The sequence below is a fragment of the Aotus nancymaae genome, unplaced genomic scaffold (assembly GCF_030222135.1).
Source record: "Aotus nancymaae isolate 86718 unplaced genomic scaffold, 86718_ANA_hifiasm-v0.15.2.pri h1tg000028l, whole genome shotgun sequence".
NCBI classification, from domain to species: Eukaryota; Metazoa; Chordata; class Mammalia; order Primates; family Aotidae; genus Aotus; species Aotus nancymaae.
In genome coordinates this window covers 2510887-2536692 of record NW_026988441.1, presented here as the reverse complement: position 1 = coordinate 2536692, position 25806 = coordinate 2510887, and the positions used below count along the sequence as shown (strand labels likewise).

The 25806-nt window shown below is 46.5% G+C and overlaps 2 protein-coding genes across 2 annotated transcripts in view; both read right to left on the bottom strand.

Moving 5' to 3' along the window:
• Nucleotides 1-4501: 4501 nt before the first annotated feature.
• LOC105727339 (bifunctional purine biosynthesis protein ATIC-like) lies at nucleotides 4502-6521 on the bottom strand. The gene has a single exon (XM_064380892.1). The coding sequence runs from the start codon at nucleotides 6424-6426 to the stop codon at nucleotides 4648-4650; it is 1779 nt and encodes a 592-aa protein (XP_064236962.1). The 5' UTR covers nucleotides 6427-6521; the 3' UTR covers nucleotides 4502-4647.
• A 338-nt stretch (nucleotides 6522-6859) lies between these two features.
• Nucleotides 6860-25806, bottom strand: part of LOC135276707 (zinc finger protein 888-like) — a 27033-nt gene continuing 8086 nt past the window's right edge. The window contains exons 2-4 of the mRNA XM_064380893.1: nucleotides 17304-17385; nucleotides 14948-15074; nucleotides 6860-8291 (exon numbers count right to left, since the gene is read on the bottom strand). Coding sequence (XP_064236963.1) covers nucleotides 6868-8291; nucleotides 14948-15074; nucleotides 17304-17318 — 1566 coding nt within the window. The 5' untranslated portion in view covers nucleotides 17319-17385 and the 3' untranslated portion in view covers nucleotides 6860-6867. The remainder of the gene's footprint in view (nucleotides 8292-14947; nucleotides 15075-17303; nucleotides 17386-25806) is intronic.

Sequence of the window (25806 nt, the reverse complement as noted above, 5' to 3'; positions counted from 1 at the left end):
AGGTTGCGGCGAGCCGAGATCCCGCCATTGCACTCCAGTCTGGGTAACAACAGCAAAACTTCGTCTCAAAAAACAAAAACAAAAACAACAACAAAAAAAAAAAAGAGTGTCAGAGATGGGGTCTCACTATGCTGCCCAGGCTGGTCTGGAACTCCTGCACTCCATCAATCCCCTTGCCTCAGTCTCCTATAGTGCAGGGATTACAGGCGGGAGCCACTGCGCCCACCCCTCTTTCTTCATTACTCGGCATCCCTCCCCAGTTCTGCACATCTCTCTCATTCTCCCCTTCTCTCTCTAGCTCTTGTGGTTGTTGTTGTTGTTGTTGGTTTGTTTTTTCCTGCAACCTCCACCTCCCAGGTTCAAGCAATTTTCCTGCCTCAGCCCCTGTAGTAGCTGGGATTACAGACATGAGCCACCACGCCCAGCTAATGTTGTATTTTTAGTAGAGATGAGATTTCTCCATGTTGGTCAGGCTGGGCTCGAACTCTGAACCTCAGGTGATCCACCCGCCTTGGCCTCCCAAAGTGCTGGGATGACAGGTGTGAGCCACCACGCCCAGCCTCTAGCTCTTTTCTTTTTCCCTGGGATTCTGCTCCTCACTTTGTACCCCTCTCCTCTCCTGCTGTTTATCCCCTTCTCCCCTCTATTCCTTCTCTTCCACCTTTTCTGCTCCATCCTCCCATCTTATTTAACCTCTTGTTGCTCCTTCTCCCCAGTCGTCCTCAATCTCTCTATATTTCTGCCTCTTCTCCCCTCTCTGCCCCTCCTCTGCTCTCCCTGTTAAATTCTCTCTTCCCTGCTATACCCCCGTACCCAACTCTCTGGCACCCCACGTCCCCAGGTGTCCTCCCTGCTGTGGTTCCCTCTGTTCTCCTTGCCACCAGCACCCTCTGCTCTGTCTGCCCCGGCTCCAAATCCCTCCTCGTCTCCCTCACTCTCATGAGCCTCCCTCTTTGCTGCCCCATCCCTACCTTGCTGTCCTTCATCTCTCTGTGCATCTCGCTTTTCTCTACATTTCTCCAGTTGCTTTTCTCCTCCTTTTTTTTGTTTTTCCACTTTTGCTATCTCTTGGCAAATCCCTCAACCATCCTCTACTTTGCCATCTGTTATGGGTGTTTCTCATTCCTCTTTTCTCAGACTCAGGTTTCCTATTGCTCTCTATCTCCTGATGTCTTTGGCCCACACAATCACAGGAGGGTTTGGAGCAAGACGCCTGCATACCGGAGAAGCACATTTTTACAGAGGCCGGAGCTGGGCGGGCAAGAACATCCCGTGTCCAGGCCCCGGGAACCTCCCCAGTGCGGACGCAGGAAAAGCGGTGACTGCGGAGGGGAGATCTGAGGAGCCGCAGGCCCCTCACGAGGAGGGAAGTGTGGGGCGATGGCGCCTTAGGACAAGAGTGGGGGTCTGCGGTATCCCAGGACCAGGCAGAGGACGCGGCCTCCCCGGGACTGGGACCGCGGCGCTGCACTCCAGGGACCCATGAGGGTTTAGGGCGCCCAGGGCGGGAATCCACCTCTCGGGTGAGGACTTCAAAAAGCGAGGGGCGGGAGGAGTCAGAAGAAGGTTTTGAGCAGGAAAACTATGCGACAGAACGTGTATATATTGCTCCATAGCAAAAAAACCGGGTGGGGACCAGCCTCGGGCGACTTTCAGCCCAAAAGGAAGCGACCCCCGGACTCTCAGGGAGTCTCAATTTGCTCTGCGTGAAGGAAGATGCGAGAGAATTTCCAGGTCTATGGGTCCCCACGACCCAGATACAGATCAGCTTGGGACCTGGGAAGCGCAGAGTTAATACGAAAGAGTAAAACTCACGGGCCGCGGTGGGAGCTTCACTCTACGCCATCCGTTTCCGGGTTTGCGCGAATCTGCGCAGGACCGAAGCCACGCCTGAGCGGCCCGTGGGCAGGTGGGCGGGGCCTGGGCGACGTAGGGGCGGGGCGAGAGGCGGAGAGACCTTGCCCCTCAGAACCAGCAGAGGGTGGGGCCGGGCCGGACGTGTGCATCTCTCGGCCTTGCTCCCACCGCCTCTGCTTTCTGAGTTTAGAGTTCCATCTGGGGCAGTGTTATTAGGGATGAAAGTACAACATTGAGCTTCAATCATGACGCAAACTCCACCTTTCTCTGCTAATATCATGTCTAATGCTATTGTTTTCCCAGGTGGATCCTAACTTCTCAGCTATTCCTTTAATTGCATCTCTTGTATAATTAACAAATTGTTGCTGGTTGTAATAAATATAATTCATCCAGTCTACATTTTTAGTAACACTTTCTATCCCAAATAATGACTCAAAACGTTCAGCTAATTGACTCCGAGCTTTAAATTTATGTGTTACTCCCCATGGCACCTCAATGGCATCTATATAAACACTAGGATCAAAAGACACAAGGAACACTCCTTGTGCAGCCATGCTTAGCTGTAATTTTCTTTGGTGGATGAAATGCCAGGGTGAAAGGGATAGCCAATTGAATTAGAGTGCAAGTACCATTTCGGTCATTTGGCAGTGTCTGATCAAAGTCCAACACATTAGCACCAGACATCCGATCCAGGATGGATAAGGGCAGACTGAGGGGTAAACTCTTGGAAAGACTTGATCTCACTGCATCCTGTGGACTTTCCAAGGAATGCCAAGTTCTCTTCCTGTCATGACAGACACGAGGCAAAACTGGTCTTGGAAGCTGGAAGCTGGACGGCCCTCGGGGGCTGCCCCACAGGGTGCTGAACTTCAGAAGATAGCAGAGAGAGTTTGGCACTATTCATTACTCCGGGTTGTGGAGTCTTGAAAAAGAGCTACCGTACAGTTTATGTCTGGTTGACTAGAGGACCATCCAAGTGGAAAAGGGACTATTTGGGCCTCTGGTCTACCAAGCGCACAAGCCAACAATCACTTTTGTTTAAAGTGCAAATGGAATGTTTAATCCATTCCGGCCAGGCGATTGCAACTTGGTACCGTCTCAATGGTTAAACCTTGCTTTAAATCTTTTACCTCTACTATGTCTACTTTGGTCTTGGCACTAGGTATGTGGGGGCACAGTATGAGGAGGATGGGATAGAGGTGGTGAAGGAGCAACAAAACGTATTTCAACGCCGCCCCTAGGGTCCTTTCCTGAGGTGTTGGCCCCTCTACCATAAATACAACCTAATGAGAGACAGGTATTTTGAAATGCTGCCATAGTGTTAGTAAGCTGTACAGGACTACATTGGTTGTATCAACAATTGGGAAAAGCGACCCCTTTGGTGAAATGAATAAATGGTCTTAAGGACTGGCAAAGGCTTGTGGGAACAGTTCCGCCAAGACCTTTAGTGCTCCATAGGACACTGGACCAAGTAGAACAGAGGGAATCTGTTCGGGAACGACAAGAATCCCATTCCCACCAGCTAACACAACTGCTTCTCTCGGGATTACGATCTGTGCAAGAATCCAATATATCCTTCCAATGTCAGGAGGTCCAGGAAGGGCAGAGATACTTCTCAGAAGCAGTAAGCTGTCTTTGGTTCTGTAAATTACTGCAGGGCATGACTAAACCAGCATCAAAAGTCATAATTCAGGTTGAGCTTGATCTGGTTACATTAATGATGAAATAGCTAACTACTGGCTAGGAAAAAGTAACAGAACAGTAAATACAGGAAGGTTAGATTTTTCTTAGCTTCATTTTGGTAGAATTACTTCCTGAAACGGTAGCCCATGATTCTGGAACCATGGATGCTTTCTTGACTCGGGTATGGACTGCAGTCGCAGTGGTTAGAGACACAAGGTAGGGTCCCTCCCAAGCTGGCTCAAGCTTCTTTTCTTTCCACCTTTTCATGAAAACGTGGTCTCAGCCAGGCGTGGTGGCTCACACCTGTAATCCCAGCAGGTTGGGAGGCTGAGGCAGGTGGATCATGAGGTCAGGAGTTTGATACCATCCTGGCTAACACAGTGAAACCTAGTTGCTACTAAAAATTAAACAAATTAGCCTGGCGTTGTGGCGTGCACCAGTAGTCCCAGCTACTCAGGAGGCTGAGGCAGGAGAATCACTTGAACCCAAGAGGAAGAGGTTGCAGTGAGTAGATATCCCGCCAGTACACTCTAGCCTGGGTAACAGAGTGAGACTCTGTCTCAGGGGAAAAAAGAAAAAGAAAACATGGTCTCCAGGTTGCTGCTGGTGTACTGGGAATTCCAGGGGTGGTGCCTGTGCTAGAAGACCTCTGGTTTTAGGAGAAGAAAAGATAGAGGAGAGACCAAATATGTAATTTATGAGAAACTGATCTTTATTTTTCAAATGTAGGAAGCACAGTGTCGAAATGTAAGTAGGGCAACTCGTACATTACACAAGGCGATAGGTCAATGTCATTCCAAGGGGCAGTTCTCATTTCTTAACAGTGCAATGGGAAGGTATTTAGTTTGGGGTAACCAGATTTCTAGGACTAATTTAGGTGACTTTTGAGAGTTTGGTTCATCCTCTCTACTCTTCCTGAGGAAGATGGACATCAAGGAATATGATATTCCCACTTTATGTCTAATACTTGAGTCTTGAGTCAACTTTTTTTTTTTTTTTTTAGTGATGAAGATGTACTGTTTTATTTTTTTAAAAAGTTATTCTCCAAGTTTCACGTGTGACTCTTCACCTACATATAAGCAAACCATAAAACAGGGTGTGATAAAATCAGTGGTGGAAGAGCCGAAGGTTCGTCTGAGCGAGGATGATTCCCAGTTCATCGCAGGCCTCAATCACAACTTTGTCAGCAGCAGAGCCGGAGGGAGCCGCGATGGACGCCACACCACTCCTTTTAGCTCTGTCTACATTATCTCTGAAAGGGAAGAAGACATCAGAGCTGACAGAAACTTCACTCAGTTTGTCAAACCATTCCTTCTTCTCTGCCTCAGTGAGTAATTCAGGGACTTCCTCAAACAGGGCCTTCCGCTTTATCAAATCTTCATCCTCGCCAATGGTTCCAGTCACGTATTGATCGATGGCATTGGAGATTTCTGCTCTCTTCACTCCCGTTTTAAACTTCATCGAGAGCACTCGTGGATGGTGTCTAAGCCACCAGTAGTTTGCCTTATCTCCTGCAAGGCGGGTGCAGCGTATACGAGACTGCTGTCCGGCTCCAACGCCGATAACCTGCCCGTTCTTGGCGTAACACACGGAGTTGGACTGAGTGTACTTGACAGCAATGGTGGCTACGATGAGGTCTCGGAGGGCGGACTCTGGCAGATCTTTATTCTTGGTGACAACATTGCTAAATAATGACTTGTCGACGACACCATTATTTCTCTTCTGGCTTAAATGAAGACCGAAGAGAGTTCGAACTTCATTTTCATCTGGTTTGTAAGACTGGTCCATCTGAAGAACACAGTAGTTTCCATTTTTCTTTTTGGAAAGTATTGTCAAGGCTTCTTCTTCATATCCTGGGGCAATTATACCATCAGAGACTTCTCTGGAAATAATTTTTGCAGTTGGTACATCACAAACGTCAGACAATGCCACAAAATCGCCAAATGACGACATCCTATCAGCCCCTCTTGCTCGTGCGTATGCCGTTGAAATGGGTGTAAGGGTTTTATAGAGATCAAAGACCATGCAGACTCTGGCCTCATCTTCACTGAGTGGAATTCCAACAGCAGCGCCTGCTGGGCTGACGTGTTTGAAAGAGGCAGCGGCTGGAATACCTAACGCCTCTCTGAGTTCCTTCACCAGCTGCCAGGCATTCAAAGCGTCGCACAGGTTTATAAATCCAGGGGCTCCATTTAGAACTGTGATGGGAAGCTTGGGCTTCGCTGTGTACAGCTGGGCAGGGGTCTGATGAGGGTTCATTCCATACCGCAAGGGCATCTGAGATATGCCTTTGCTGTACTGTTTCCTGAAATAATCTGAAATTGCTTCATCGTATTGTGCCGTATGACTGAATGCCTTCAAGGCTAACTGGCGTCTAGTCTCCAAGGAGGTGTCCTTGCTCTCGGAGCTCTGCATCTCTGTGGACACTGCCACATAGTCCTCAGGTTCACACACCACTGTCACTCGAGCGTGGTTTTTGGCTGCAGCTCTCAGTAAGGTTACTCCACCAATGTCAATTTGCTCCACAGCCTCCTCAACAGTTACACCTGGAGAAGCCACTGTCTTCACAAAGGGATAGAGATTGCAGGCAACAACTCTTCTAAGATTGAAATCAAGTCTGGCCATGTCAGCTTTATCTTCTGGGATATTGCGAGCCAGGATTCCAGCATGCACTGCAGGATGCAAAGTTTTCACACGTCCCCCCAACATTTCAGGAAATCCTGTCAACTCAGAGACATCTCTGACTGCCAGACCAGCATCCCTGAGAGCTTTTGCAGTCCCTCCGGAAGCGACCAGATTCAAACCGAGAGAGGTCAGGTTTCTTGCAAATTCCACAAGGCCAGTTTTGTCAGAGACACTGAACAAGGCGAGCTGGCCAGGAGCCATGACGGCAGGCGCCGGGTCTGGGACGAGCGGGAGGCAGCACCGGCGACACCACGTGTGCCTTGAGTCAACGTTTTAATCACAAGTGCAGTAAAATAGGTTCCCTTGTCTGAATCAATACTTTCTTCTTCTTTTTTGTTTTTCTTTTTTTTGAGACGGAGTTTCGCTCGTTACCCAGGCTGGAGTGCAATGGCGCGATCTCGGCTCACCGCAACCTCCGCCGCCTGGGTTCAGGCAATTCTCCTGCCTCAGCCTCCCGAGTAGCCGGGATTACAGGCACGCGCCACCGTGCCCAGCTAATTTTTTGTATTTTTAGTAGAGACGGGGTTTCACGATGTCGACCAGGATGGTCTCGATCTCTTGATCTCGTGATCCACCCGCCTCGGCCTCCCAAAGTGCTGGGATTACAGGCGTGAGCCACCGCGCCCGGCCTTCATTACACTTCTAAGGTTTCTCTCTAGTGTGAACTCTCATATGGCGTGTCAGGTGCGAATCACGCCTGAAAGCCTTGTCACAAACCTTACATTGGTATGGTTTCTCTCCAGTATGAATTCTTTTATGAATTCCAAGGTCTTGTTTCCACCTGAAAATTTTGTCACATCCTTCACATTGGTAAGGTTTCTCTCCAGTATGAACTCTATGATGACATGCAAGGGTTGATTTTTGACTAAAACACTTGCCACATTCATTACACTGGTAAGGTTTCTCTCCAGTATGAACTCTACGATGACATGCAAGGGTTGATTTTTGACTGAAAAACTTGCCACATTCATTACACCTGTAAGGTTTCTCTCCAGTGTGAGTTCTAGTATGTTGTGTCAGGTGTGAAGGAACCCTGAAAGCCTTGTCACAGACCTTACATTGGCATCGTTTCTCTCCATGAATTTCCCTATGTCTTTTAAGTTCTAATTTCCGACTGAAACCTTTGTCACATTTTTCACATGGGTAAGGTTTCTCTCCAGTATGAAATCTACGATGAAATGCAAGGATTGATGGGTATTTAAAAACCTTGCCACATTCATTACACTTGTAAGATTTCATTCCGGTATGAATTGCCTTATGAAATACAAGGGCTGAATTTTGACCAAAGGTCCTGCCACACTCATCACACTTGGAAGGTTTCTCTACAGTATGAAGTCTACGATGGCGTGCAAGGATTGACGGCCGACCGAAGTTCATGCCACACTCATTACACTTGTAAGGTTTCTCACCAGTGTGACATCTACGATGGCGTTCAAGGTATCGCTTCTGATTAAAGACTTTTCCACATGTATCACATTCATATTGTTTCTCTCCTAAATGGATTATCTGATGTTCCCTTAAGAGTGAGCTACAATGAAATGCTTTACCACTCTCACTATATTGGAAAAAATTTTCCGTCATGCGTACGTCCTGTCGATGTGTAAGTAATGAAGAATGGAGGAAATTATTTTCATAGTTAATAGAAATATGGCTTTGGGGCCTACAAGAAATCCTTTGGGATGCTGAAACTGAGGAAGCATCGTTGGTAGACTTCTCTACTTGATTACCAATTTTCCCTTCGGTCTCAAATATGCGCAGTTCAGGCAGATGTGAATGAAAGCTTAATCCAAGCTCATCTTCAATAGGCTTGTTTCCAGCATGCCTTTGATCGGATCGCTCTGAACTACTAGTCAACTTTTTCATTTTTGTCATGGGAGTTTCTCGGCTATTTCTTTCCTCTTCTTCCCTCTGAAACTCAAAGTCATGAATATCTTCCTCAATTTCCTGGAAGCAAAAGTCTCCAATGTGATGACTTGCATGCGTTTCCAATGTCCCTGTGTGGAACATTTCTGTATTGCCCTGTGCTGTTGAGAACTTCTTCTTCATCATGCATTTGGAAGAGATATCTACAAAATAGAAACACCAACAGGTTTGCAATTGAGTACAGACGGTAAATAATACTGAAATGTGTAAATATTACACAGAAAAGTTTCCCAAACATGATCTTCAAAGTTTAGGAACACAAAAGGAGTGAGATTCTTTAATAAATAAAGGTCGATGACATGTACTTCAAGTCATTTCCACAGAAGCCTATTCCAGTATCATGACCACACAGTGACAGGGCACAAACATCTGTAAGCCTCAAGGAAGGAGCATTTTTCCACTATGACCCTAAAGTGTATGACAACTGGCAAAAAACGTATCACTGTCACCTCAATAAATTGAAAAATTTATATTCTTCATATTTACAGCATATTTACTGTATACAAATAAATGCTCAAGAACCATATAGTACACTGTATTGATAAATAATCCACAACAAGCTCATGTAAGCATAACCAAAATCAATGGAAATTTTCTACTGTGAAACAAGAATAGCCCTGAGAAGCGATGAAATGATTACAAAAATTGGCCAGGCCTGGTGGCCCACACCCATAGTCACAGCTATTCGAGGGGTTGACGCAAAAGAATCACTTGAACCCGGAAGGCAGAAGTTTCAGTGAATCGAGATTGCACCACTGCACTTCATCCTGGGTGACAGAGTGAGACTCCATTTCTATTATTTATTTATTTATTTATTATGAGAAGGAGTCTCACTCTGTCGCCCAGGCTGGAGCGCAATGGTGCGATCTCGGCCACTGCAACCTCTGCCTCCCGGTTTCAAGCGATTCTCCTGCCTCAGCCTCCCGAATAGCTGGGATTACAGGCACCAGCCACCGCACCCAGGTAATTTTTGTATTTTTAGTAGAGACAAAGTTTCAGTATCTTGGCCAGGCTGGTCTCGAATGCCTGACCTCGTGATTCCCCGGCATCGGCCTCCCAAAGTGCTGGGATTACAGGCATGAGACACCACACCCAGCCGAGACTTCATCTCAAAAAAAAAAAAAGAAAAAAGAAAAAGAAAAGGAAAATATTAATATAATATTTTACTAAATAAATGTCATAAAATTACATATATCCAGAGAGAACAGGTATTTTGTGACTTTTTTTAAAGAAAACATTTATATTTTTATTTTTTTTGAGACAGTCTTGCTCTGTCCCCCAGGCTGGAGTGCAATGGCGACACCTCTGCTCACCGCAACCTCCATCTCCTGGGTTCAAACGATTCTTCTGCCTCAGCCTCCTGAATAGCTGGAATTACAGGCAGGCATCACCATGCCCGGTTAATTTTTGTATTATTAGAGGTAAGATTTCACAACGTTGGCAAGGCTGGTCTCAAACTCCTGACCTCAAGGGATCCACCTGCCTCAGCCTCCCAAAGTCTTGGGATTACAGTCATAAGCCCCTGTGCCCAGCGGCACTTTCTGACATTACCAAGTGGAGTGTGTCAGTTATATTGCAGACCACATACCAAAAAGCCGTATGTAAAATCATAAAAAGTAGTCAGTCAGGTGTGGTGGCTCACGCCTGTTATTTCAGCACTTTGGGAGGCCAAGGCAGATGGATCATGATGTCAGGAGTTCAAGATCGGCTTGGCCAACTAAGCAAAACCCCGTCTCTATTAAAAATACAAAATTTAGCTGGGTGTGGTGGCACACGCCTTCAGACCCAGCTACTCAGGAGTCTGAGCTGGGAGAACTGCTTGAACCCAGAAGACAAACGTGGCAGTGTGCCAAGACCATGCCATTGCAATCCAGTGTTAGTGACAGAGTGAGACTCTGTCTCAAAAAAAAAACAAAAACTGATTTTGGGCCAGGTGCGGTGGATCACGCCTGTAATCCCAGCACTTTGGGAGGCTGAGGTGGGTGGATCACAAGGTCAGAGTTCAAGACTAGACTGGCCAAGATGGTGAAACCCTGTCTCTACTAACAATACAAAAAGCAGCCAGTGTGGTAGGGGGCGCCTATAATCCCAGTGACTCCGGAGGCTGAGACAGAGAACTGCTTGAATCCAGGAGAAACAGGCTGCGGCGAGCTGAGATCGTGCCACTGTACTCCATCGTGGGTGACAGAGCAAGACTCTGTCTCAAAAATAATAAATAATTAATATTGTAACCAATGACGAAACCAGCAAGCAAACAGTAGTACATTTATACAGCCTACAGAATTCTAAACAAGTCCCTCTTAAGAAAAAAGCCACGACTTCTACTTACCACCAGCTCACAATATAAAAAGTGAAATAAATGGTAAGATCACTACTTTCTGAATCAACCCCAGCACACCATTCAAGAGACACATTATAAACAAACTATCGAAAATCAAAAACTCAACATTATTTTGAAATAAAAACACTCAATACACACAGAATACAAAAAACCTACCTCAACATAATAAAGACCATTTAGGAGAAGCCCACGGTTACCATCACAGTGGATGGCGAAAGCCTGAAATCTCTTCCTCTAAGATCAGGAAAGAGACTAAGAAGCCTGCTTTTGTTATCTCTAGTCAGCATGTTACTGGAATCCTGACTGAAGAAATCAGACACAAGAAAAAGAAAGAAATGCCAAGCAGTGAGAAAAAAAGTAAAATGCTCTGTGTTCACAGAAGACATCATCTGATATGAGGAAATCACCAAAGACTCCATGGAAGACTGGGCACGGTGACTCATGCCTGTAATCCCAGCATTGTGGGGGGCTGAGGTGGGCAAATCACAACGTTAGCAGTTCGAGGCCAGCCTGACCAATATGGTAAAACCCTGTCTCTACTGAAAATACAATAATTAGGAGGACATAATCCCAGCTACTCGGAAGGCTGAGGCAGGAGAATCACTTGAACCTGGGAGGCGGAGTTTGCAGTGACTCAAGGTCGCGCCACTGGACTCCATCCTGGGCGACAGAGCTACACTCCGTCTCAAAAAGAAAAAAAAAAAGAAAGATTCCATGAGAAAACCGTGGACATTATATATCTCATCGGGGATTAATATTTAGAAAATACAAGGAATGTTTACAAGTTGGCAACAAAAATCAAAAAACACAATTAGAAAATGAGTCTAGGAACTGCATACACATTTCTGGACAGACAAATCACCAATAAGCATAGAATAAATAAGCACCAAAAAAAACAAACAAACAAACAAAAAAAAACGTAGCATGTAGGAAAAAACAATAACTACAATGAAACATCATCTCAAGTGCATTAAAAGATTTAGCATCCATAGGAATAGACAAGAAGTGTTGGTAAAAATGCAGACACGGCCAGGAGCAGAGACTCACTTTGGGAGGCTGAGACGGGTGGATCATCTCAGGTCAGGAGTTCGAGACCAGCCTGACCAACATGGAGAAGCCCCATCTCTACTAAAAACACAAAATTAGCCAGACGTGGTGGCACAAGCCTGTAATCCCAGGTACCCGGGAGGCTGAGGCAGGAGAATCACTTGAATACAGGAGGCGGAGGTTGCGGTGAGCAGAGATCACACCATTGCACTCCAACCTGGGCATCAAGAGTGAAACTCTGTCTCAGAAAATAATCAATCAATTTTTTTTTAAATGCTAAGGTGAAAAAGCCTTTTGCACTGTTGCTGTGAATGTATAATGGGATAGTCCCTTTTAAAAAATCATATAACAGTTCCTCCAATCATTCATAATTGAATAACCCCATGACCCAAGAAATTGGAAACAGGATCTTCAAGAATATCTCTAGTAATATATAGATAGATAGATAGATATAGATACAGATATAGATACAGATTTTTTGTTTTGTTTTGTTTTTGAGACGGAGTCTGGAAACAAAACCAGTCTACTCCACCTGGACTGGAGCACAAGGGCCTGATCTCGGCTCACTGCAGCCTCCCCTCCCGGTTCAAGAGATTCTCCTACCTCAGCCTCCTGAGTAGCTGGGATTAAAACTGTACATCACCATGCCCAGCTAAGCTTTTTTTTTTTTTCTTTGTATTTTTAGTAAAGATGGGGTTTCACCACGTCGGCCAGGCTGCTCTCCAACTCTTGACCTCAGTTGATCTGCCCCCTGGAACTTCCAAAGTGCTGGGATTACAGGCTTCAGCCACCACGCCTGGCCTAGCAGTATTATTTATAATAGTAAAGAGAAGGAACCAACCCACATGTCCGTCGACAGATAACGATATCAACAAAATGTGGTATACACATACAATGGAATACTATTCAGCCTGAAAAGCAAACTTGCACAGGGCCAGGGGCAGTGGCTCATGCCCATAATCCCAGCACTCTGGGACTCTGAGGCAGGTAAATCACATCAGGCCAGGCATTCGAAGCCATCCTGGCCAACGTGGTGAAACAGCCATCTGGAATAGAACTACCTAAAATGAATCACGCGTGGTGACACACGTCTGTAATCCCAGCAACTCAGAAAGCTGAGGTAACGGGATCACTTGATCCCAGAAGGCAGGTGGCAGTCAGCCAGTATCACACTACTGCACTACACCCTGGGTGACAGAGTAAGAGACTGTCTCAAAAAAATAAAAATAAAGGAAATGAGAAGCCATTCCCTGACACAACAGTACTCACAATGCAGATATATATAAAAAAAAATGAAGACTATCACTGAAAATAAGGAACTGAGGATTACATAAAATAAAAATGCATTTAGAATACATAGAAACTGGCCAGGCACAGTGGCTCACGCCTGTACTCCCAACACTTCGAGAGGCCGAAGCAGGCAGATCACCTGAGGTCAGGACTTCAAGAACAGTCTGGGCCGGGCACGGTGGCTCACGCCTGTAATCCCAGCACTTTGGGAGGCCGAGGCAGGTGGATCACCTGAGGTCAGGAGTTCGAGACCAGCGTGACCAACATGAAGAAACCCCGTATCTAAAAACAAAAAAGGCCAACATGGAGAAACCATGTCTCTACTAAAAATACAAAACTAGCCAGGCATGGTGGTGGGTACCTGTGATCCCAGCTATTCGGCAGGATGAGGCAGAAGAATCACTTGAACCCGGAAGTTGGAGGATGCAGTAAGCCAAGATCACATCACTGCACTCAAGTTTGGGCAATAAAGCAAGACTCCAACTCAAAATAAACAAACAAGTTAAAAGCCACTGTGTCTTAAACAAATGACAGAACTAAAATATGGGGACCTCATTCAACCTCACAAGCCCTCCCTCAATAAGACTGATGAAAACATATCTGTTACAGGGCCGATCCTACGCCAAATTGAGCAAAAGTTTTCTTGTTAAAAATGAACGATAACACATATTGGTGTGAATACAGTGAAATGAACAAGAGTTCAATCAAAAGCCTCATACATATGAGGCCGTGAGCCACAATGATGGCCTCCTTTGGAGGAATTTCAAGAACACTGACCACTGCTTAGAGATGATTATTAGTTTATGAGATAAACATTGTCACAATGCCACTGGCAGAGGCTACTCTGATGCTCCTCAAAACCTAGAATAGGCCGGGCATGGTGGCTCAGGCCTGTAATCCCAGCACTTCGGGAGGTCAAAGTACGTGGATCACCTGAGGTCAGGGGTACGAGCCCAGCTTGGGCAACAAGGTGTATCTCTACTGAAATACAAAAACTGGCCAGGCGTGGTGGCCCACTCTTGTAATCCCAGCTACAAGGGAGGCTCAGGCAGGAGAACTGCTTGAACCCAGGAGGTGGAGGTTGCAGTGAGCTGAGATTGTGTCACTGCACTCCAGCGTGGGCGACAGAGGGAGACTGCTGTCTCAAAAAGCAAAACGAAAACCAAAACGAAAAAAAAAAACACAAGCACTACGGTGATAACACCTCACAGTCAATGTCATGCTCTCTACCTCGTATCCTGGTAGAATATGAGCATTGAATACGACCATTACGGTGATAACACCTCACAGTCAGCGTCATGCTCTCTACCTCGTATCCTGCTAGAATACGGGCATTACGGTGATAACACCTCACGGTCAGCGTCATGCTCTCTACCTCGTATCCTGGTAGAATGCGAGCATTACGGTGATAACACCTCACGGTCAGCGTCATCCTCTCTACCTCGTATCCTGGTAGAATACGAGCATTACGGTGATAACACTTCACAGTCAGTGTCATGCTTTCTACCTCGTATCCTGGGCTATGCTGACAGTTGTGCTCAGGGATTCCAGGGGTGTCTCTGCCTAGAGCAGGATGGTTCAATTATATTAGTGAAAGCGTTCTTCATGAATTTCCTGTTTTTATGTAAACCCACTTCACAGGAGAGTCCCTAACAAGTTATCCATGACCGATAGGAGGGTCATCACTGCAGAAAATAACGACATATACACGTAAAGCATATACAGAGGCCAGGCGCGGTGGATCTCACTTGTAATCCCACCACTTTGGGAGACCAAGTCAGGTGGATCTCTTGAGGTCAGGAGTTCGAGACCAGCCTGACCAACATGGAAAAACCTCGTCTCTACTGAAAATACAAAATTAGTTGGGCATGGCGGCACAGGCTTGTAATCCCAGCTACTTGGGAGGCTGAGGCAGGAGAACAGCTTGAACCTGGGAGGCAAAGGTTGTGGTGAGGCGAGATCCCACCACTGCACTCCAGCCTGGACAAGAGTGACACTCTGTCTCAAAAACAAACAAACAAAAAAGCATAATGTACGGGGCAAAATCACAAAAAGAAATAGAAAAGCAGGAAGAGCCAAGATAGACAAGGGCAGATTCCTCGTGTCTGGAATTTTCCTCACCCACAAACTGCAGGTTCCTGTAGTTCTCCGACATCACTTCCCTGTATAAAGCCCTCTGCGCAGGGGTCAGGCATTTCCACTCCTCCAATGAGAATTCTACAGCCACATCCTTGAAAGTCAAGTGTCCCTAAAATGGAAAACACATTTCAACAAAACATGGAGGAGTGAGTTGCCACCTTCACATGAAATGAGAAAAGAGAAATTAAGCATCCACTTCATCACAGACTGTTCTGACAAACCCACCTTAAGGTATTTTTGAACATTTCTTCTCTATTGCTGCATTTTATTGTACTTTCCCACGAAAGATTTTAAGATCCCCAAAGTCAGTGTAGAAGTCCTGGTTTTATGGACAATATAAAAAATACACAAACAAAAAGGAAACACAAGGCCAGGCGGGGTGGCTCGCGCCTATAATCCCAACTCTTTGGGAGGCCAAGGCGGGCAGATCACTTGAGGTCAAGAGTCTGAGACCAGCCTGGCACAGTGGCTCCTGCCTGTAATCCCAGCACTTTGGGAGGCTAAGCCCGGAAGATCACAAGGTCAGAAGACCGAGACCAGCCTTGCCAACATGGTGAAAGCCTGACTGTACTAAAAATACAAAAATTAGTGGGGCGTGGTGGCAAGTGCCTATAATCCCTGCTACTCAGAAGGATGAAGCAGAATTGCTTGAACCCAGGAGGTGGAGACTGCAGTGAGCTGACATCGCACCACTGCACTGCAGACTGGGTGACAGAGCAACACTGTTTTAAAAAATCAATAAATAAAAGATTAATTAGCTGCTGCGTGTGCTGACACGTGCCTCATCATTCTAGCTCTTTGGGAGGGTAAAGTGTGGATGACTTGAGCCCAGGAGTTCAAGGCTGCTGTAAGCCAGCATTGTGCCATTGTACTCCAGTCCTGGGCCACAGAATGACACATTTTCTCCTTTGTCTTTTTTTTGTTTTTTTGAGATGGAGTCTAGCACTGTTGCCCAGTCTGTATTGCAATGGTACGATCTGGGCTCCCTGCCACATCTGCCTCCCAGGCTCAAGCGATTCTCCTGTCTCAGCCTCCCGAGTACCTGGGACTATAGGCAGGTGCCACCATGCCCAGCTAATTTTTTTTATTTTTAGAAGAGATAGGGTTTCACCACGTTAGCCAGGATGGTTTCAAACACCTGACATCGTGATCTACCAGCGTCAACCTCCCAAAGCGCTGGGAATACAGGTGTGAGCCACCATTGTGCTCGCTTTTTGTTTTCTCAGACAGAGTCTCTGTCTATCACCCAGGCTGGAGTGCAGCACAGTCTTGGCTTGTTGCAACCTCCACTTTCTGGGCTCAAGTGATTCTCCTGCCTCAGCCTCCTGAGTAGCAGAGATTACAGGCATGCACCATGACACCCAGCTAATTTTTGAATTTTTAGTAGAGACGAGGTTTCAGCATGTTGGCAAGGCTGCTTTCGAACTCCTGACCTTTAGTGATCCATCTGCCTCGGCCTCCCAAAGTGCTGGGACTATAGGCATGAGCTGCTGCACCCAGACCAACAACATGTCTCTTAAGAAAAAAAAAACTTTGGAGTCAGAGATGTGTTGATCTACTAGTGTGGCTTCCACTGCATTACCAAATCAGTTACAAAATATCTCCCCTGCCGGGCCCAGTGGCTCACGCCTGTAATCCCAGCACTTTGGGAGGCCAAGGCAGGCGAATCACAACGTCAAGAGATCGAGACCATTCTGGCCAACATGGTGAAACCCCGTCTCTACTAAAAATACAAAAAAATTAGCTGGGCGTGGTGGTGCACGCCTGTAGTCCCAGCTACTCGGGAGGCTGAGGCAGGAGAATTGCTTGAGCCCGGGAGGTGGAGGTTGCAATGAGCCGAGATCGCGCCACTGCACTCCCGCCTGACGCCTGGTCATGGAGTAAGACTCTATCTAAACAAACAAACAAACAAACAAAATATCTCCCCTTACTGGTCTCCTTTTCCAGAATTCACCAGACATTTGTGCACATTAACCTATGTGTTTCATATGTAGTTTCTCTGATCTGGTCACAAAGGTCTTACATCCAGATGTGGCCCAGAATAATCCAGGCTGCCCAGCAGCACTGACACCACAAGGCCCACACCCCGTGTCCATCCAGGTCTGAGTGTCAGCCCTTCCCATCACCATGCCCAGTGGAGCCTCTTCCCAGGTTCATGTCACTGGGTCACAGGAGATGGAATCTCAGAGCAGATGACAGGAACTGAGGGAAGGCATGGGTGAGTGCGAGCCAACGTGTCAGGCAGGACGCTTCAGACCCAGAACAGACTGGCTACTACAATACCTGGCATTTCAGAGAGGAAAGAGACAGATGAATCCACCAAGGAGTATCACTTTACCTGAGGAAGAGCCATGCCTGGCTCCTTTTCTTTGCTCTTCTGAGCTGCTTCCTCACTTAATCTGAGCCTTTAGAAATCAACCCTGTATGTGAAAAAAATTTAAGACTTAACGTTGGAAAAACCTGACTCCCTTCCTATGAAAACACACACAAAGCGGGGAGACCTCACCCTGTAGAAAGGCGGGCCTCTGCTGCCCACCGCACCAGAGATCATGCAGAGAGAAGAAAGTCCCTGGCCACATGTGGTGGCTCACACCTGTAATCCCAGCATTTTGGGAGGTGGAGGTGGGTGGATCACAAGGTCAGGATCTTTGGTAGAGATGAGGTCCCACTATGTTGCCCAGGCTGGGCTGAAACCCCTGGACTCAAGCATCCCCTTGCCTCAGTTTCCTAAAAACTGCTGGATTACAGGCGGGAGCCCCTGCGCCCAGCTCCTCTTTCTCTATTACTTTTCATCACGTTGATTGCTTCCCTCCCTAATTCTGCACATCTCTCTCATTCTCCCCTTCTCTCTCTCTAGCTCTTCCTTTCTTTTCTTTTTCCCTGGGATTCTGCTCCTCACTTTGTACCCCTCTCCTCTCCTGCTGTTTATCCCCTTCTTCCCTCTATTCCTTCTCTTCCGCCTCTTCTGCTTCATCCTCACAACTTACTTAACCTCTTGTTGCTCGTTCTCCCCAATCTTTCGATCATCCTCAATCTCCATATATTTTGAACTCTTATTCCATCTCAGCCCCTCCTCTGCTCTCCCTGTTAAATTCTCTCTTCTCTGCTATACTCCCGTCCCCACTATCTGGCACCCCACGTCCCCAGGTGTCCTCCCTGCTGTGGTTCCCTCTGTTCTCTTTGCCACCAGCAGCACTCTGCTCTGTCTGCCCCGTTTCCAAATCCCTCCTCGTCTCTCTCACTCTCATGAGCCTCCCTGTTTGCTGCCCCATCCCTACCTTGCTGTCCTTCATCTCTCTCTACATCTCGCTTTTCTCTACATTTCTGCAGTTGCTTTTTCCCTCCTGCTTTTTTTTTTTTTTTTTTTTTTACTTTTGCTGTCTCTTGGCAAATCCCTCACCCATCCTCGACTTTGCCATCTGTTATGGGTCTTTCTCACTCTTCTTTTCTGTCTCAGGTTTTCTCCTGCTCGGAGCGAATTTTCCAGATGCTGGAGCTGGACAGGCAAGACCACCCCGTGGCACACGACAGGTCCCGGGCACCTCCCCAATGCGGGCTCAGCGGAATCGGTAACTGAGGAGGGGAGACCTGGGGAGCGGCAGGGCCCCTCACAAGGAGGGAGGCGTGGGGGCGACGGCGCCTTAGCACAACGGTGGGGTCTGCAGGATCCGACGACCAGGCAGAGGACGCGTCTTCCCAGGGACTGAGGCGGCGGCGCTGCACTCAGTGGGCCGGCGAGAGTGAGGGTGGGAGGCGCCCGGGGCGGGAATCCCCCTGTCCGGTGAGGACTTTAAAAAGCGAGGGGCGGGGCCGGGAGTGGTGGCTCACACCGGGAATCCAAGCACTTTGGAAGCCAAAGCGGGCGGATCACCTGAGGTCGGGAGTTCAAGACCAGCCTGACTAACATGGTGAAACCCCGTCTTTTTTAAAAAAAGAAAAAAAAATAAAAGGGAGGAGCGGGAGGAGTTAGAAAAAGGTCTTGAGCAGGAAAAGGAAGTGTATACAGTGCCCTATAGCAGAAAAACCAGGGACGGGACAAACCTGAGAGCGACTTTACACCCAAAAGGGAGCGACCCTCGGACTCTCACGGGGACGTCTCAATTTGCTCTGGGTGAAGAAAAACGGGTGAGAATTTCCAGTTCTGTGGGCCCACGTCCCAGATACAGAAGCGCTGGGGACATGGGAAGCAGACACTGAATTCAGCACAGCGAAACTCGCGCGTCACAAACGAACCTTCGCTCGACGCGAGCCGCTTCCCGCTTTGCGCGAGTGCGCGTGCGCGGGACGGAAGGCCGTCCTGGGCGGGGCCTGCAGGGAGGTGGGCGGGGCCTGGCAAGGTAGGGGCGGGGCGCAAGGCGGAGAGACCTGGCCCTTCAGAACCCGCAGAGGCGTCGGGGGCAGCACGTGTGTGGCTCTCAGCCTCGATCCCAGCGCCTCTGTTTCTCGGGTTTTGGAGGTGAGACCGGCCAGGAAGGTTGAGGCCTGATTCAAAACCCTGGAATTGTCTGGAACGGGGATGCAAACCAGAATGTGAAATGCAAAGCTCTGTCTTGGCGGAACGTACGATTTCATGCTGACGGCCCACACAGCAGAATAGAAATCCTCTCCCTTTCCATTCTCCATTCACTCGGGAAGGAGAGTCCAGCCTGTGCTCAGCTTCAGAGACATTCCTAACGCCACTGCCTGGGAGGCGGAACGGAGTGCTCAGGCCGGGAAGGAGTGAGGTCACCACCTGCTGCTTACACACAGCCGGGATGCGGGCGCAGGGGCGGGAGCCTTAGGTCCCAGCTACTCTGGAAGCAGCGGCGGGAGGACTGATACACTTAAAGGAAGATTACTTTATCATCCACAACAAGGGACAATAGGCCAGGGGCGATCGCTCACGCCTGTAATCCCAGCACTTTAAGAGGTTGAGGTGGGTGGATCACCTGAGGTTAGGCTTTCGAGACCAGCCTGACCAACAAGGTGAAACCCCATCTCTACGAAAAATACAAAAATTAGCTGGGTGTGGTGGCAGGCACCTGCAGTCCCAGCTACTCAGAAGGCTGAGACAGGAAAATTGCTTGAACCCGGGAGGCGAAGGCTACACAGAACCGAGATTGTGCCCCTGCACTCCAGCCTGGGCGAGGGAGTGAGCCTCCGTCTCATAAAACAACCGAAGGGACAATGCTCGCAAAAGCTCTTATCCCTGGGGCTGCTTATCTTACTAATTATTAACGGAAAAACTGTTTTTGTTTGCTTGCTTGCTTGTTTGTTTTGAGACGGATTCTTTCTCAGTTATATCAGCTCACTGCAACCTCCAACTCTGGGGTTCAAGCAGTTCTCCTACCTTAGCCTCCCAAGCATCTGGGATTACAGGCACACGCTACCATGCCCGCCTAATTGTTTTCTATTTGCAGTTGAGACGGGGTTTCACCATGTTGGCCAAGCTGGTTTCAAATTCCTGACCTCAAGTGATCCACCCACCTCGGCCTCCCACCGTGCTATGATTACAGGTGTGAGCCACCCCTCTGGGTCCTGACTTTATTTTCATGATGTATGAAATTGTTCTTCACCTCCTGCGTGTAGTAGACAGTTTTGCATGTCACCTTTCAGTTTCCATTATCCACTCAGAAAAACCCAGGACCACAATCAGAACCCAGAGGATCCAGTCCTGCAGGGCAAGACAAAGACAGCAGGCGACATCTGGGGTCCAGCAGAGGAGCAAGCCCGGACTCGCCCCCTCCAGGCTCGCCCTTTAAAAAAAAAAAATCGGGCCGGGCGAGGTGGCTCACGCCTGTAATCCCAGCACTTTGGGAGGCCGAGGCGGGCGGATCACGAGGTCAAGTGATTGAGACCATCCTGGTCAACATGGTGAAAACCCGTCTCTACTAAAAATACAAAAAATTAGCTGGGCACGGTGGTGCGTGCCTGTAATTCCAGCTACTCAGGAGGCTGAGGCAGGAGAATTGCCTGAACCCGGGAGGCGGAGGTTGCGGTGAGCCGAGATCGCGCCATTGCACTCCAGCCTGGGTAATAAGAGTGAAACTCCGTCTCAAAAAAAAAAAAAAAAAAGAAAGAAAGAAAAAAAGAATCAAGAGCTTGTTCAAAAATTCGTAGCCATGGCATCAAAAGCATGATTCATTAAAGAAAAATAATAATAATAATAAATTAAACAAACAAAATAAATAAAAGAAAAAATCAATCAACTGGTATTTACCAAATTAAAAACTTTTGGTCTGTGAAAGACCTTAAGACAATGAAAGAAAAGGTATTTGCTACCGTTTGGCTCAGCGTCCTCACCAAATCTCTTCTTGAGTATAATCCTCTAGTGTCGAGGGAGGGACCCGGTGGGAGGTGATTGGACCATGGGGTGGTTTTTTTCCGTGCCATTCTCATGACAGTGAGTTCTCAGGACATCTGATGGTTTAAACATCTGTGATGGTTCCTCCTTCGATCGCTCTCTCTCCTGCTGCATGCAAGACGTGCCTGCTTCCCCTTTGCCTTCCTCCATGCTTGTAAGTTTCCTCCCTAGCCGTGTGGAACTGTGAGTCAATTAAACCTCTTTTGTTTATAAATTACCCAGTCTCGGGTAATATCTTTATGGCAGTGTGAAAATGGGCTAATACTGTACTGAATAATAGAAAATATTTGCCTACCATAATATCTGACATAAAACTGTTATGTGGAGTGTATAAAGAATTCTAGAATGACTTAAAAAACAAAAAAGCAAATAAAATTTAAAAAAGCAAAATACTCAAATTAGAAAATGGATAGAACTATGAGGAGACATTTCACTGAAGCAGATATACTGAGATAAATAGGCATATAAAAAGATTTCCAACATCACCACCCATCAAATGTCAGACCTCAGCATATTCTGCTTTCTCCATGTGAACCCCTGGATGCCATCAAAGAGTACGGGAAACACAAGAGCTTCTACTCAAGAGTCCAGAATGTTTGGTGTTGTGTTTTAGCAACCTGTAATTGTTTTTGGAAACTAATAATGGGAACACAGATATAAAAATATTCTCAGCTCAACAAATACGCACTGTCATTGTCACTATTAGTGAATTTTTTTTCTTTTTTGAGACAGAGTCTTGTTCTGTCACCCAGGCTGGAGTGCAGTGGCATAATCTTGGCTCACTGAAACCTCTGCCTCCCAGGCTCAAGAGGTTCTCCTGCCTCAACCTCCCGAGTAGCTGGGACCACAGGTGCATGCCACCACGCCCAGCTATTTTTTGTATTTTTAGTGGAGACAGGGTTTCACCATGTTGGCCAGGCTGGTCTCCAATTCCTGACCTCAGGTGATCCACCCGCCTCCGTCTCCCAAAGTGCTGGGATTATAGGGGCGAGCCATCGCACCTGGCCACTATTAGTGGATTCTTAAACTCATACCTTAGGTACTGGTTACCTCCCTCGAAAGGTAAATGTTTCTTTCTTTCTTTTCTTTCCTTTCTCTTTCTTTCTCTCCTTCCTTCCTTCTTTCATTCCTTCCTTCCCTCCTCTTCCCAAGTTCAAGTGATTCTCCTGCCTCAGTCTTCTGAGTAGCTGGGATTACAGGTGCGGGCCACCACACCAGACTAATTTTTGTATTTTTAGTAGAGACAGAGTTTCGCCGTGTTGGTCAGGCTTGTCTCGAACTCCTGACCTCATGATTCGCCCACCTAGGCCTCCCAAAGTGCTGGGATTACAGGTATGAGCAACCTTGCCCGGCCTAGATAATCTTTCTCACAGGATTTTGTGGTAATGAGTGTCTCTGTCATTCATTTAGGTAAGATTCATAGGCAATAGTAATCTGTAAAAATATAGACTTAATTGATCTATAAAAATACAGATTTAATACAAAGTTACCACAATCACAAAGATATATGAAGATAAACCATTTAAAAATTACAAGAGATACTAACAAAACAGGTATAGACAGCGAGTAAAGGACAAAAATAACTAGCATTGTTACTGTAGCATCATCGTTAAAAGCTTTGTCCTTGCAACCAGACAACATGGATTCAAATCTTGATTCAGCCTCTTACTGAAATGTGACTAGATGAGTCTTTTAAAGCAGAATATGCTGAGGTCTGACATTTGATGGATGGTAATGCTGGAATAAATAGGCCCTTTTTATGGGCCTATTTATCTCAGTATATCTGCTTCAGTGAAATGCCTCTTCATAGTTCTATCAATTTTCTGAAAAAAAAAAAAAATACACACACACACACACATATAGAGAGAGAGAGAGAGGGAGAGAGAAAGAGAGAGAGATGGAGTCCACGGGCTGCAGTGCAATGGCACATCTCAGCTCACTGCAACATCCATTTCTGAGGTTCAAGCGATTCTCCTGCCTCAGCCTCCCAAATAGCTGGAATTATAAGCGCTCGCCACCACACCCAGCTGATTTTTATATTTTTAGTAGAGATGGGGTTTCACCATGTTGGTCAGGCTGGTCTTGAACTCCTGACCTCAGGTGATCCATCTGCCTCAGCTTCTCAAAGTATTGGGATTACAGGTGTGAGCCACTGTGTCCAGCCTAATTTGATTATTTTCCCTATCTGTTCTAGGCTGCCTCACCTCTGAAATGAAAATATCATCAATATTTATTTCAGGCAGCTGACAATTTAGTTGTTACACATAAAGCATTAACAACTGTGATTCTTACTCTAAATGTGATTGATACAAAAGAAAATAGATATGCAAAGGTAAATCACTTATGAAAGAATATGTATCGGTTTTTTAAAATGGAAACAAATCTAAGAGGAGTATATTAAATGGCAGGTGTCATGGCAAAAGTTGCACAAATGTCATGTTTTGCTGTAAGATCCTCTGGCTCAGAACAGAAATACCAGCCACAGTGGGAAGTTGGACTGCCTCCAGGGATTCACCAAAAGAAATGAGCTCCTTTGCATAAATTATAACTAGTATCTTGTGGACGCTCTTATTAATTGTATTTTCATTTAGTTCTCCAGGTGCTGGTTAACCTCCACACTCTTGATTTTCAAGCAGCTGATCTTTGATAACTTCCATATTAAGAGACTTCATTTCACCATTTTGTATCCCAGTACTTTAATTGAACTAGAGACTTACAAGGACATTCCGTTTTCCTATTTACTGAGAACCTAGTCAGTACCTGCCATCATCTTACACACATTTCATGTCACAAAATTTTATTTCCAAACACCACCCTCCTTTATGTATTCTCTAAGTTTTCCACCAGAGTAACACAGAGAATAAATGCAGTAAACATATAATTTGGATTAAAATGTATGGAAGGAAAAAATCTTTACAGTAAAAATCACATACAAAAACAAAAAGCCATTTTACTACTATTGAAAATAAGCTATGGGTGGGCACGGTGGCTCATGGCTGTAATCCCAGCACTTTGGGAGGCTGAGGCCAGAGGATTGCTTGAGGCCAAGAGTTCAAGACCAACCTGTCCAACACAGCAAGACCCCACCTCTAAAACGAAAAAAAATCTATGAAATATATTACACAATACCATAAACTGAAGATGACATTAACATGACACAGCCTTTGAAAAATAACCTTTAGCTAAAATTGCTTGATCATATTATGTAATAAACTTTTCCACAAATTCATTTTCATTGAACTACCATAAAAATATTTTAGGCAGTCTAAATAGCATTTGACAAACATTTTCAAGAACGATGTTGTATAATGGGACCTATGGGTTCAGCAGGAAAGGAAAACTAATTACTATTATAAAGAAAACAGGCCGGGCGCGGTGGCTCAAGCCTGTAATCCCAGCACTTTGGGAGGCCGAGGTGGGTGGATCACGAGGTCAAGAGATCGAGACCATCCTGGTCAACATGGTGAAACCCCGTCTCTACTAATACAAAAAATTAGCTGGGCATGGTGGCGTGTGCCTGTAATCCCAGCTATTCAGGAGGCTGAGGCAGGAGAATTGCCTGAACCCAGGAGGTGGAGGTTGTGGTGAGCCGAGATTGCGCCATTGCACTCCAGCCTGGGTAACAAGAGCGAAACTCCGTCTCAAAAAAAAAAAAAGAAAACAGAGGCCTTTCCTAACAAATAACTTAGAAGTTTCTTTTCTTTTGAGATGGAGCCTCACTCTATTGCCCAGGCTGGAGTGCAGTGGTGAGATCTCAGCTCACTACAACCTCTGCCTCCCAGGTTCAAGCGATTCTCCTGCCTCAGCCTCCTGAGTAGCTGGGACTACAGCTACGCACCACCACACCCGGCTAATTTTTGTATTTTTAGTAGAGATGGGGTTTCACCATGTTAGCCAGGCTGGTCTCGAGCTCCTGACCTAAGGTGATCCACCTGCCTCGGCCTCCCAAAGTGCTGGGATTACAGGCCGTGAGCCGCCATGCCGGGCTGGAAATCAGAAGTTTCAAGAGTAAATATTCAGTGTTGTAGTAGTCAGTTTCCATTTTGTGATTTTTGTCGTGTAACACCATTTACACCTTTGCACTCCCTCTTCTTATTCTGCCTGGCCAAGCTGATAACGCCCGTGTTCCCTCCTTGGGCACTAGATGGAAGTTCAAACCATGTGTGGGACCTTCACTCCAACCACCCCCTTTTATTAAAGGTTATTACCATAATACCCAAAACAAGTTACTTATCCCTGCTCTCTCAAGCCAATTTGGACCAGTTTGGGAAGTCAACCTTGCTTCTTACAGAAATCCTCATTATGCAATACGCATTTTCCTAAAACTTCAGTCTGACATCATAATTTTCCATCTCTAATCCAAACTGTAGGTTGAGTTCAACACACTTCCAGTGGAGGGGGGGCAAATTAACATGACCAAAACTGGGGTAAGGCTGTATTTATGAGACTTCTAGTTTACCTACCAAAATGAAATTTCCATTTTGTATGTTCATTAAGA